The 13,259-nt window shown below is 42.0% G+C and overlaps 1 protein-coding gene across 1 annotated transcript in view; it reads left to right on the forward strand.

The window, feature by feature from the left end:
* nexmifb (neurite extension and migration factor b) overlaps positions 1-10,663 on the forward strand; it is an 89,389-nt gene extending 78,726 nt beyond the window's left edge. Inside the window, exons 3-4 of the mRNA XM_014009148.1 lie at positions 3,058-7,243; positions 7,811-10,663. Of these exons, the coding sequence (XP_013864602.1) occupies positions 3,058-7,243; positions 7,811-7,883 (4,259 nt within the window). The 3' untranslated portion in view covers positions 7,884-10,663. The remainder of the gene's footprint in view (positions 1-3,057; positions 7,244-7,810) is intronic.
* Positions 10,664-13,259: the final 2,596 nt, after the last annotated feature.

Consider the following 13,259-nt stretch of genomic DNA (forward strand, 5'->3'; position numbering starts at 1 on the left):
TCTGACTGACTGATCTGTGGCACATTCTGAACAGCTGAAGAGCTAATGGTCCAGCTGGAGACAGATGGCCTCTCGATAACACTATACCCCCAAGCCAATACTCATACTCTATCACTCTCATGCACACACACATCACATGAATCTACACACACACACAAACGCTGTTTCTGTCACACACAGCACACACTAGCTGGGTTGGGTAGATTGTTAATCCATTATAAACCCAGAGGAAAGACATTTTTCAATATGAGTTTAATGTTTCAAAGCAATTTTAAACAATCTTTAGYCAACATTAGGTGGCAGCTTAAGTTTCGTGCGAGTGCAAGGGGACAAAGAAAGCTACTAATCTTACTTCGTTTTATAGAATTTCCCTGTTTTTGTGGTTTTGCCTGTTTAAAACAACTAGAAAAGTACAAAATAGTGCTCAACATAAGATGATACACCATGGGATGACGCAAAACAGTATATTTTATTGTTCCCTTGGGAAAACCTGTTTACAAATGTGCAAACACATTTTGTGGTCCTCCTTTTCAGCTCTCATTGCAATGTGGGTCATACCATGTAGCTAAAATGTAAGGCTATAAATGTAGAAAACGGTGTCTGCACTGCCTCTCTCCGGGGAGAACATGTGTCAGTTACATGCTCCTGCTCTGAGGTCACTCTGGCACACAGACTGAAAGGAGCTGAAGGCAAAATGCCTCGCTGTGATGCTTCTGCCACCTCCGAGAAGTTGCAGCTATAACAGTTATTCTGACTCGGAGAAGGAGGGGAGACGGATGCATATTTCTCCCGAGGTTTCCTTCATTAAGGATGACAGCAGCGCGATCGTAAGCTTGCAGTAGGCGTTTCTTGTTGCACCAGTGTGTCTGCAGGCCGCGGACCCGGAGAGACCGGCTCTCAGAAATTTCATTACCTCATTAAATCATTCTCAAATCCTATCCGTATTCAAAGATTTACTCATCGCCAATACAGCCATGCCGAATGCTTTTTGCTAAGCGGCCTTCGCCTCGAGCATTTATCACTACCTCAATAGTGATTAGGCGCATCCTTTCTAAAATGGGGGTTGTTGCTAGTTAACCTCCTTGAGCACATTAATTGCTGTGCTATGTTTTTCAATTTCGAGACTTCTTGCTGGCACCGTTTTAAAGGATATGTGCGAGACGGCAGCTTGGGACTGAGGAGAGGGAGGCAGGTGGAGTTGATATTGGTTATATCGTTTCCAGCATATGGGCCTGTCGTGTCCCATGTGTACATACCTGCCTCTGCTGCTGTCATCTAATTATGCAGAGCAAACAAAGCGATCTCCCTTCTGCTACAAGGCTGCTTCTCTGAGTTTTGATTGTCAGATCCAATGGACGACTTCAACTCATTCACACATTCACTCATATTACTTTGATGTGAAATTCGCTCCAAAACGTGCCTCTAACTGTCATTTTTTCTGCCAGTCTTTGTAATTTTGTGATATGCTGCGCCCTCTAAAACTAAGAAGAAAGTGAYTAAGTAGTGCTCACATGAAGAATTWTCACATTTTTTWYSRTMGYWTWTTTTTTAAACAACAGAAACCTYCTTTGGTCTTTGCTAACTAGCTTCAAGCTCATCAATTTAGTCAGAAATCAACTTTATTTTTTCCAACAAGAGCTATCGCCAACAATTAGGAGATTAATTGTTCATAACCTTTTCACAGAACCCCACTGTGGTAACAGTTTATTTTGTGTTTTGTGAGTTTGTCTTTCATGTTCTAACACTGGTTTTCATGTGATTTGCCCACAGATGTTATTTCATAACACTTAAAAGTTGTGATGATTGTTAAGTTTTTTTATATTCTGGATTTATCTACTTTAGTTTCCTTCCATCCATCCATCAATCRATCCATTATCTTTACCTGCTTCAGGATCATGAGGGTCACTGAAGCCCACATCCAGCAGTCACTGTGTGAGAAGCGGACTACATCCCGGGCAGGTCACATGACTATCACAGGGCCAGTCAYACAACCATTCACTGTCTCATTCACACCTAGGTACAATTTAGTTACAAATTAACRTAGTTTCCCAGATTTCCCATTTCAGTGAACCTTGTTTTCTGCCCATTTGCATATGTCTGCATTCTGTAATCAKCCTGCGTGCTCAGCATTCTGTAATCAATGGTCATTTGTTTTCCTTGTTAGAGCCTCTACTTACCATAGCCCTGTCCTGTTGTCTGATTATGTTTAGTTTATGAATCCCAGTTTTGTTATTAGGACATTTTTAGAAACCTTATCTCACTTTGTAATTGGTTTCCATGTGGGTTATTTCGACTACCGCTTAATGACAAACACCACTTCAGAAAAATCTGATTTATCTCTTTAAATGTGTTAAGAAAAAATAGCATTACTTGAAAATAGTCAGGTCTAAATAGTCAGGTCTAAGCATGAAATTATATTAAAAAAAACATAAAAAACTAAAATTGTTTTTTGAAAACCCCTCAGAAAATTTGGTAAGTCATTTTTCAGAACCACTTGACTCCTAAAGCAAAACCAAATTGCAGTGGCTTGAGACTTTTACACAGTGAAATTTTGTAACGTTTTCAATGATTCAGTTAAAATTGTATCCAAATAATTTTCCAGTCAATATCCGTTGACATAAATGCTAATAAGTCACCAAAACCTAGATTCGCTCATTCACAGAGACACGAAGCATCTCCTGTGATCACATAATATCACTACTTATTTTACCCTCTTAAATAAACCACACACATCTCTAGCAGTTCATTTCTGCCTTCTTATTTACATGAAACAAGTGACTTGGTTTGTTATCTTGCCTATAGTCTTTAAGGTTTAAAAATCAAACACTAAAACATGCAATGCTGTCTAATTTGACATTGTTAAAACGTGTCTTTGAATCTAGTACAAAAAGCAAATTAGTGGTGTTTAAGAATGACATCACAAAATGACATTTAGAACTCCAGGGGATTAATTGACACTAATTGTATTTGAACAGCCAAGAAGAATTCGACTACAGCACAAAAACTAGTGTTCATATAGTTCGGAGAGCTGAAATCCTTTCTTTTTTTTTCTTGCAGGGGTATGTGAGCAGAGTGGTGATCTGAGTCTGTGCAGGCTTGTCAATGCTGCTGCCTCCTCACCTCCTCCTGCTGCAGAGACTTCACAACAGGCCTGCCCAACACACCAGAAGACCACTCCTACGCCGCCGTCCCTCCCCCTGGCCCTCGGCACTGACCCCTCTCTGAGTCTAACTGTGGTCCCCTGCCCTCCATCCAACGATGTTTCATCTATAGTCCCCAACCTTCAACGTGCACCCACAACACTCCCCAACTCGGCTGTATGCTCCTGGGGCCCAACAGGAGACACACAGAAAACATCCCCCACACTGGCTATCACCCTCCCTCTGTCAGCTGCAATGATGGAACCTGGCACGGTGTCCACACTGACGGAGGAGTGTCTCCTTCAGCCTGCCCGAACCTGCCTCGGTTGCTTTATTGAAACCCGTGATGCTTCTGACCCTAATTCCATCCAGAACCCACCCCATGACCCCAACAACAACTCTGACACAGACCCCGGGCTGAGCGTTCGGATAGGGGATGTGAGTCGAGAGGATTTTTCTGACATCAACAACATCAGCATTCAGTGCCTGAGCCACGCAGGGGAGGCAGTAAGTCACTACGGGGAGCAGCTTCTCTCTGACCAGCTGCTTAGCTTTCCCCTGCCGAAAGCCCCGAGTGAGGGCAAAAGAGCAGACGGAACCAAAACAACGGAGGACTGTGATGACCCAGAAGATGAAGCGACAGCTAAGAACTTGTATGAGGGGCTGTTACTGGACAAAGTCAGCGGAGAGGAGGTCCTGCTGGCAAATGCTAGCCAGGACTGGGGCTACTTTGAGTCTTTCATCAGCGAGAGTAAGATGGAACTGTTGGACCTTTGCTCTAAGAATGAACTTTCGGTCAACCTGTTCTCTGAAGAGGACGTTGACAACCTCTTCGACGACGAGGACGACGACTCGACACTAAGCAGCGACGTCTGCTCGCTTAAGATTCGCTACGAGTCGTTCCAGGACAACATGCGGGAAAAAACAAACGTGCTCCAGGAGGAGACACAGTTCAACTTCTTCCCCAGCCTCCTGGCCAACTGTGCCAAAAAAGAGGAAGGAGCGCCAGTCTTGAGGAAGGGTGCTGAGGAGATGCAGCCCAAAACGGAGGAGCTCATTGGGGAGACAGCGCAGGAAGAGAAAGGTGGGGAGTGCAGTGGCAGGAGCCCGCTTGGTGGCTCTCAAGGCTCCCCTATGTCCACCTCCAAGGTCAGCTACCTAATAGACTTTAACTCCACTGAGGAGTCAGGAGAGTTCAGCGACGACAGCTCCTGCACTGGCTCCTCCTTGGACACCCTGCAGGACAGCAAGTTTAAAAAGGGTCACTCAAAGAGATTTCTCAGCCCCTCGAACCCTCTCAACTACGGCCTGCGCTCCAAGAGAAAGGTTCGATACAGCGACGACTACTTGTACGATGTTGATTCTCTTGAAAGCGAAAAGAATGCTGAGAAAAAAGAGAAAGCTCCCGCTGGTCAGAAAGAGGAGGAAGATGTGGACTGGTGCCCCAAAAAACGCCGAAAATCCTGTCGGAAAGAGCCGCCCGTRGTCATTAAGTACATCATCATCAACAGGTTTAAAGGAGAGAGACTCATGTCGGTGAAACTGGGCAAGCTGAACCCTGCGGATGCGACTGTAAGCTTAAATGCCGAAACAGTGAGCAAATATGAGACACTGGCTCCTCTGAAGGATTTCTGGCAGGAGAAGCAAAGAGAGAGACAGGAGCAGCTTAAGCTGGTTGCCAGAGATAAACAACAACGCGGTTTTCATCTAAACGGACGCCATCATCGGCTCTTTAATTCTAGTCATCCCAAAAGGAAATACAAGATTGCAAACAGGCTTAAAGTTCAGAGAATTCAAACTGTGGAGCAATCAGTAACAACACAGGGTTCCTTTCTCTCTGATCAGGGCCACACAGGTATCACTAAAGAGGACCCCACCCCCACTGTAGAGGAAATAATAGCAGCCCCAGGCCTCCCAGTCACATTAGACACAAGCTCCATCACGCACACAATCGCAACCAAGAGTCGCTCCCAGGAGCGGGCGGAGAGGGAGGGGAGAAGATTGGGAGGAAATAAAACAGTCAGGATAAGGAAATTCAAAAGTGAAGCCAGGCTGAGGAGCAAGAAAATGAAAGAGGCAGAAGGGGAAGAGGGGAGGAGTGTGACAAATGAAACTGATGCCTGTGTCAGTGCAGCACAGATTGAGGACTCCACTGCTGGGTTAGAACAGGCAGGCATTAGTTCAACTACAGTCAAACCCCATTTCTCCGACAGTAACGCCACAGCTAACGCATCAGAGGAGAAATTTCCTTTCGCTTCATCCACCTGCTCTCCTGACAAAGCGGCCTCCTCCGATGAGGTGGAGACGAGCGTGCCCGTCATCCCGGGGGGCTACCTGCAGACCCTGTTAGATGCCACCGACTCCTCTGGTGGAACAGCTATCTCCTACTTCCCCCAGCAGTCCTCTCGGCAGCAGTATTCTCTGGGGCTGTCCCTGGAGGAGAAGCAGTTTTCCTCTCTGCAGCTTGCTCAGAGCTGCGTCCTCTCACCTCCGTCTGAGTCGGAGCTCCAGCAGTCTCCCCAGAACTGCCCCAGCTTCCCGCAGATGTGGCACCCACAACTGTGTGCGAATCACAACCAGAGCTTTGGGCCTGAGACCCCTGAGACTCCTATCTTACCCAACAACTTTCCTGCTGCTGTGCCCCTGAATGACAACCTGCCAGTGTCTAACTACAGCCAGCTGAGCCCTGAGGCTGACAGGCTGCTMTATGAGAAGAGCTACCTGACTGAGGCGGGGCTGCAGCCTGGGGCAGATCTGCAAGTGTGTCAGTCTGCTTGTGTGGAGGGCCAGGTGCAATACCAAAGAGGGTCCCTGTGCACAGACAATGGGAGGCTCATCAGCTATGACTCAGTGGGCTCTCTGTCAGCCTCCTCCAGCAATTACAGCTCCCTCAGCCTCAAGTCTTGTGAGCGGGAGGGTGAGGAGGAGGGCCGAGACAGCTTCTTAGCTCATTGCAGTCCTAAAGTGGTGATTCAGCAAAGTGTGGATGCCCTTACCCCACTCAGGGAGTCCTCAGACCTGCTGGATATCTCCAACTTCACTCCTGACAAGTTCAGACACTCGTCACTGTCAGAGCTTTCCCCTCCTGAGACCCCCAATTTGTCCCCCCAGGTGGTGGGGCGTGAAATGAAGATGGCAGGCAACGTTGGAGAGTACCAGGATGTGAACGACATGACTATAGACTGCAACAGGGAGGTAAAGTGGAACTGTGATGCCATACAGCAACAGGAGCGCACCACAAATGCATACACAGTGGAGGACAGCCAGTTTCCCATGCACAACTTCAGCAGTCAGGAAGTCATAGGTTTAGATAAAAAGGAGCTGGGCGTTACTGAGTTTGATGAACAGACGGGTGCAAAAAACATAAAGTCAAAGAGGAAAGGCAACTGCAAACAGACAACTGCAGGACAGAGCCCAAAGAAAGTCCGAGCTCCCAGAGCTCCCAAGTCTGAAAAYGTCAAGACGCCCAAACAGAACTCTCGGTCGACCAAAAAAATAAAGGCCATGTTAGAGGGCAAGGCWGCAAAGAACCAAGCAGGTGGCACAGGCCTGACTGACAGTAGCAGCTCTGGGGACTGGCCTGGCACCGGCTGGTCAGAGCGCAACAGCCTGGTAGGAGATGACCAGCGGGAATTTGAGGAACCCTCCAACATTTTATCCAACATCGTCTCAGGCATGGCCGAGGTCCAGAGGTTCATGATGGCCTCCATCGAGCCACTGTGGAATCCCATGTCTGAGGCTTGCATGCCCTCCGAGGCCAACAGCCTCAACTTAAAGACCCTCAAAATCTTGGCTGGAACGGAGGCGGACCTGAAGAAGAAAGGAGCGGTGCTAACGGGGGCTGGCAGAGGCAGGAAGGCGGGGGGCAAAGGAGGCAAAAACCAGGCCAAATTCAACCCGTCTCACCCCTTGTTCCCTCAGTTAGCACTGGGCTGCAACATGTTCGATAAACCCAGCTTTATWAACCCCGGGCCTGCGCACAAAAAGCTGTACCGCCACAAGACGAGTGCAAAGTTCCCTCGGATTGAGACACTSAAGGGGAAACGAGCTGAGAGAGACCCAAATAAGGACATAGCACTGATGACCTCTTTTGAGAAACTGAGGTAATATTTTGTTATCAGCTGCTGTTGCTCCCCTCCTTCTCACTCCCCTCCCTCCACTACCTGCTCAGCCCCCTCCCTCCCAAACATACCTACACTGACGCTATGCCAGAGCTGCATGAATACTACGTTTCCCCCCGACTACTCCCACTTCCTTTTAACCCCCCCCTCCCTTCCCGAAGAAGAAATGATTATCTGCATGAAAAACTTCTTGTACTTTGCAAACTACCTATTGAGTGATTGTGTCCAGCTTGATTGAGATTTTGAAAACGACCATGGCTGCATTTTTTTCTTGCTTTTGTTGTTTCTCGCTTTGTTTGTTCTTCTTATAGTTGTTTTACTTTTGTCTGAAAAAAACAAACAAAACAAGAATAAGCCTTGAAAACAGCTCTGTCGCCTTTTTTTGAGGAAATTTATTGCTTTTTTTGTATCTTCTCAGATGAACTAGCTCCCCTGAATTATGAGATTTTTTTTCTTTTGCTTTTTCCTTAAAGATGTAGCTATATACACAAATGCATTGAGTGACATCTACGCATCCCATCCCCCCTCCTCATCTGTTTTTGTATGCAGAATATGGATGTCCTGTTGTTGCTGTTCTTCATACACTGCCTGGCTCATTTTCAAGAGGGAAGCCTTCACTTAATGAGCCCTATTTAAGCCCAAGACGTCTTTAAAACACAAAAAGATGGGACCATTTTGTATTGTTGACATATCAGACCTTGTCTCTTTTTTTTTTCCTTTTTTAACCCTCAAAGTTGGAATGAATCCTCATTTCCTTTTACTGAGCGTTTCTTTTACTTGTGGAGTTTAAGAGGAACTGGTTATCTAAATTTACATTTTTACGCCTTGCAAATTCATAAAAGCTCCACCCTCAGAGTATTTTTGTCAATGTTGTTGTACAGGGACATGCAATATTTGCAAAAAATAAAGAAAAAAAAGAAAAAAAATATGGTTATAATTTAAAAATCAATGTGCCAAAAGTAACAAGGCTGTGTAAATGACCTCTTATATATGTGTGAATATTGGCTGTTCCTCTTTTTCTATCCATTGGAATATTGGCTGCTCGGGTTGGAGGCTCCTCGCAGAGACTTGCAACTACAGGAATTCTTCATTTGAGACTTTTTCCTCTCTCTTCTCTCTCTCTCTCTCTCCTCCGATGAAAGGCACCAACAGCTGGCAGTGGTACGCCACCACTCATGAAACCAAATCGTAAAAAAAAGACTCTGAATTTGCCTTGTTTTTGTTTTTTGTTTTTTTCCTTTCCTTTTTTTTCTTTTTAKCCCCTACTTTGTTTGCCAAATTCGATTTACCTCAACATCACCTGGCACTGAGAAGCAACAAAAGAGAGGCAAAGGGGAGAGCTGCTCTGAAGGCCACTGCAAAGGACGGAGATWAAAAAAAAAAGATGTTCAAATGAGCCCTCTCTGGACCAGTTAGTGCAGATGTAAGCAAAGAAACGACTTGCTGTTTTTTTGGGGGGGCTGCACCACACTGAATAGCTGTTTGTACTGGAAATTTACGGCAGATTACGGCTCATAGAGATTCTGATGCATGCATCAGTGGTGAATAGACATGTTTTTGCAGTTATTGTGAATGTGAAAGCAGTTTTCAGTACAAATGGAYTCAGTAGTCTTGTAAATGAAAGGAAAGCATGTCTTTGCATTTGCTCCATATGAAAATTTTTATCTTACAAAAAAATGCTCATTTAAACGGAAACTTTAACTCACATTCTCATAATTTTTATTTKTTTACACTGCCTTACTTTATGAGTTGCACATCCTCGTCTTTTATCATCTGATTATGTCAAAAACCTTATTTTTGTTGTTGTTTACAGTGTTCTTATGTTTTATTTTATTTCTAAAGGTATATCTGTCACTTCAGGGTCTGTATTCTGACRGAATATATTGCGACCTGCAATTCAAAACCATAATTTAACAACAACAAAACATTTTGTTTTTAACTTCCTCATTTCTATCTGTTAATTTGGGCTCATTCTCTACCTCAGAGCACTGAAAAGAAGAAAAAAAAAACATCTAGAAATGAACCTTAAAATAGACTATACAATCATATTTAATCAGTTATAAAATCTTTAGATAGTTTAAAGGAGCCAATCACACAGATACGGAACAATAAGCAGATATTTTCACTCTTGTRCCAGCAGAATAAATGACACGAGGCTGCGTGGACAAATTGATTGATCTGAAAGCAAGCCTTGTCACAATGGATATGACGATTCTGACGTGCAGGTTGTACTAATTGATTGCTTGCATATTGGCAAGAATCCTAATCAATCTCTCTGTGTCTTATTCGTGTCTCGTCTCTGCCATGATGCTTTTCGTTTTACCTTCTCTTAAGTGTTATCAGGGTTAGGACCAAGACAAGCTGCTGATGGGAAGCTCCACATTGGGCCTCGGGCCCATTTAGTCTGCCTTCTCTCATTTCTGCCTATTGTCAAATTGAATGTACTTCTCTTGAGTTCCTTTGCTTTTAATTTGAATGACTTTGTTTCTAAAATGTGCCACTGTTGAGCTGCCTCATGTTAATGGTGCTAAGGAAGCTGACAAATCTTTTTTCTTAATGGTTTGATTTTTTTTTTCATTTCTCTGTTTTTGTTCTTTATTTTACCCAGAGTTAACAAAAAAGGATTAAAAAAAGAAATGCAAAATAGATTAGGTACCTAACCCTTTTTATGAATGTATATTAAAATGTTATGTTTGATGTATTCACTTCATGATTCTTTGACACTGATTGGAATTACTTTTGCTCTTTTCATTAAAAGATTACCGAGCTTTATATATACTGTCTAGAGTTGTTACCAGAAAGAATCTTAATGAACTCTTGACACGACAAAAATCTTGTATATTTTTTGTGTGCCAATTTGTAACATATTTTGTAAGTGTATATTTTTCTTAGAAAGTGCTGTGAAGTATTTGTGTGTGTGTGTGTGAGTAACCTTTTATGCCCCTCCGTGGGCTGTGGAAAAGGATATGCGACGGCGACGACGACAACGACGAGTTCCTGGTTTTAAAAACCAAAATATGAAAGTATTGACAGAAAAACTAGAACTATTTACATTTCGTTGGGAGTTTTGTAATAAGATCATGATCTTGTTGTGAGAGTGTTGTGTTACTGTGCAAAACACAAATAAGCAAAGAAAAAAAGCGAAAAGTCAAGGAAAAAAATATAATTTGTGAACAATTTGCTGTTTTATAGATTTTCATGTAAATTATTTGAGTATTATTTTGATTTTTATTTTAGTTTGTTTTTTATTTTGTTTTTGTTTTGTTGTAATTGTTGCAAAGGTTTTAAATATTTGTGATCAAGCCTGTATGGTGATAATGTAATATTGGTAACTTGCTGAGTTTTGTAATAATGTTTATGGAGTAAATATACAAATTAAAATAAGATTTTGAATGCTGCTTTCTGAAGAGAGTTGATTTGTGTTTATTACCTACCTACATCACAAACACATGACWTTACTCAATTTGGTTCAAAGACCTTTTTTGTAAAAGTACAGATGACTAAAGGTGTTGGAGGTAAAAGTTTTAACTGAAGACCTTGTGTGATCTGGTAACTCTCAGAGTATTTGTTGAGGATGACTCTCGGCTACTACTACACCAAATTTTAGCTCAATTTTAGTAAAACCGACTGAGTTATAACCATTTTTGTGTTTGCTAACTTTGATGAACTTTGGCGGCCATCTTGAATTGGGTCAACTCTAAACATTACTCAGCTGTAGATGTGCATGTGGGAACTAATTTTGAGAAATTTCATCAAAATTCATCCAGTGGTTCAAAAGATATTTTGCTAACAGACAAAGAAATAAAAACAGCCACGGGCGATTGCATGATCAGCCACATTTCATGGTGGTGGATGACAGAGTTTGTAAAATAAGGTTAAAAACAACTGGTTAGGAACATTTCTGATAAAGTAAGGGATCCATCGAGCAACTGTTCCCACATATTTGTGGGAGCATCGTAATAATAGCAACACACATAAATCTAATCTGCTTGGCTGAGCGTTTGCTCGCGCTGTGAAATGTGTAAAAGTAAAACCAACCTTTATATTTCCAATTAGCCTGGCCCTGTTTGCTCCACTGGAAGATTCTCAGAGGAAAGTCACTTTAATTCCTTTACAAGTCTTGTTGGAGCTCGTGTTATTTCATGTCACATCTAATTAGCACCCAGGGTCAGGCGTTTTCTAGAATGACTGCTCATCCATAACTTTGAGCCGGGCCGCCATGGTCCACGCTGCAACTCATTTTGGCACGCTTAATTGGAGCTGGAGATGCAGTCTTGCACCATAAACAGATCCTGTGATGTACGCCTCTGAAAATTGTCAGCCAGCATTAGCATTGTTTTTGTTCTTTAGTCACCCGTGGCAGATAAYGGAGTCGGGCGAGTTCGAAGATGGGATGTCTAATGCAGGAGATCAGGTGTACCTGCAGTTATTAAATGAAAGGCTGCTACGTGCTTGGACAGATATAGGCCTCTCTGTCACTAAGACATTAAGACAACTGCTTGTGCTTTGTTGTTTTAATCAGGACTTAGAAGACAACAGTGTGACTTGGTTGTTTTTAAGAATTAGCATGTCTAAGTAAATGATGACCAAAATCAAGACATGACAAACAAAGTTTCATGTAATTGGCCTGACAGGTTTGGCTTAATCTCAGTTTTACTTTTTGTTGTTTATCTTTAATGTATCTTTTACAGCTATTTTTGACCCATCACATTAAACCGAGGATTAAGACAGATTTGGTCGGATTCCTGCTTTTTAAACTACATTTGGATACCTGGATCAGATATCATGATTGGCACCAGAGACGTAACTTAATTGTTAATGATGATAATACATTAATATTTGGTCTTAATCCTATTTTTAAGTTGCTCTAATAAAGACTTTTTGATGTAACTTTAAAGCGAATCTTAAGCTTTTCCATCTGAAATTAAAAAAAGAAAAGCTTTGATAGCTCACAGGGAAATATAAAAAAATTAGTCTGATTTTTTTTGTAGCTACTGCTCAAAAAAGTGCTTCAAAAATATTCTTTAAGATTATATTTCAGACAGGTCTTTCAAATGATTCATTAATGGTTCATTCGGTTCAATGTGATGGATCACATTTTATCGTGTTTGGTTGTTAGTCATACTTTTAGTTTGCTTGATTTATTCTTTAATTGTCTTTTTTGTCTGCATTCTCCTTCCACAGTTTTACCCTTTTGGCTTCTAATTTTATTTGTTTCATTTATTCATTGCTTTGCTGACGTATTTTCTTATTGAAAATAATTAAAAAATGCTCTTAAACTAAATAAAGGCCCTATAAATGAGACTTTATAGAATAGTTTGATGTGTTCAGTTTATACACATTAATCACTTTATCTTTCAAACAGATAGTATTTTAAAAGAATGAAGATTTTCTAAAATGAATGCCTATATTCATTATACAAGCAGTTTATGCATCAGCTAGTGGTTCGTGCTTTATTTGATGGAAAATGCATCATGAGGTTTGAAATAGCAGTCCAGATAATTTGGAGTGAGGTTTAGTAGAAAGGTTATGAACAGTTAATATTCGTAGACTGATGCCAGCAYCAATAGTAGTTTTAATAAATAAATGTGGGAAAAAGAAGGTACAGTAGCTAATGAATATATAAAAATAACTGAGTTGCACAATAAACATTATGTTCTTGTGGCACAATRTATTCAAAGAATGTATCAATGAGTGAGAAAATGCTATAAAAATTAGTACATTTTTGTATAGACAGCACATAAAAACGCAGCTTTAGTATAAACTCATAGACTTAAACATCACTAGACTGAGCCCCGCCCATACCGTACACTGGTAGCATCTGTGACAGACTGGAGGAGCAGAAATTGCYTCCAAAAAGGGCAACAGCTCACAGCCTCCATGGAAACTAATAGATAAACAGCAGCTGAACTGGATCGGTTTCAAAGATCACCGGTCATGTTTTTACAATAAATTAATAACTATGTTAATTTCATTCAACAACCATGTAAAACAGCAG

This window comes from Austrofundulus limnaeus, unplaced genomic scaffold, assembly GCF_001266775.1.
Source record: "Austrofundulus limnaeus strain Quisiro unplaced genomic scaffold, Austrofundulus_limnaeus-1.0 Scaffold1, whole genome shotgun sequence".
In the NCBI taxonomy this organism is placed as follows: Eukaryota; Metazoa; Chordata; class Actinopteri; order Cyprinodontiformes; family Rivulidae; genus Austrofundulus; species Austrofundulus limnaeus.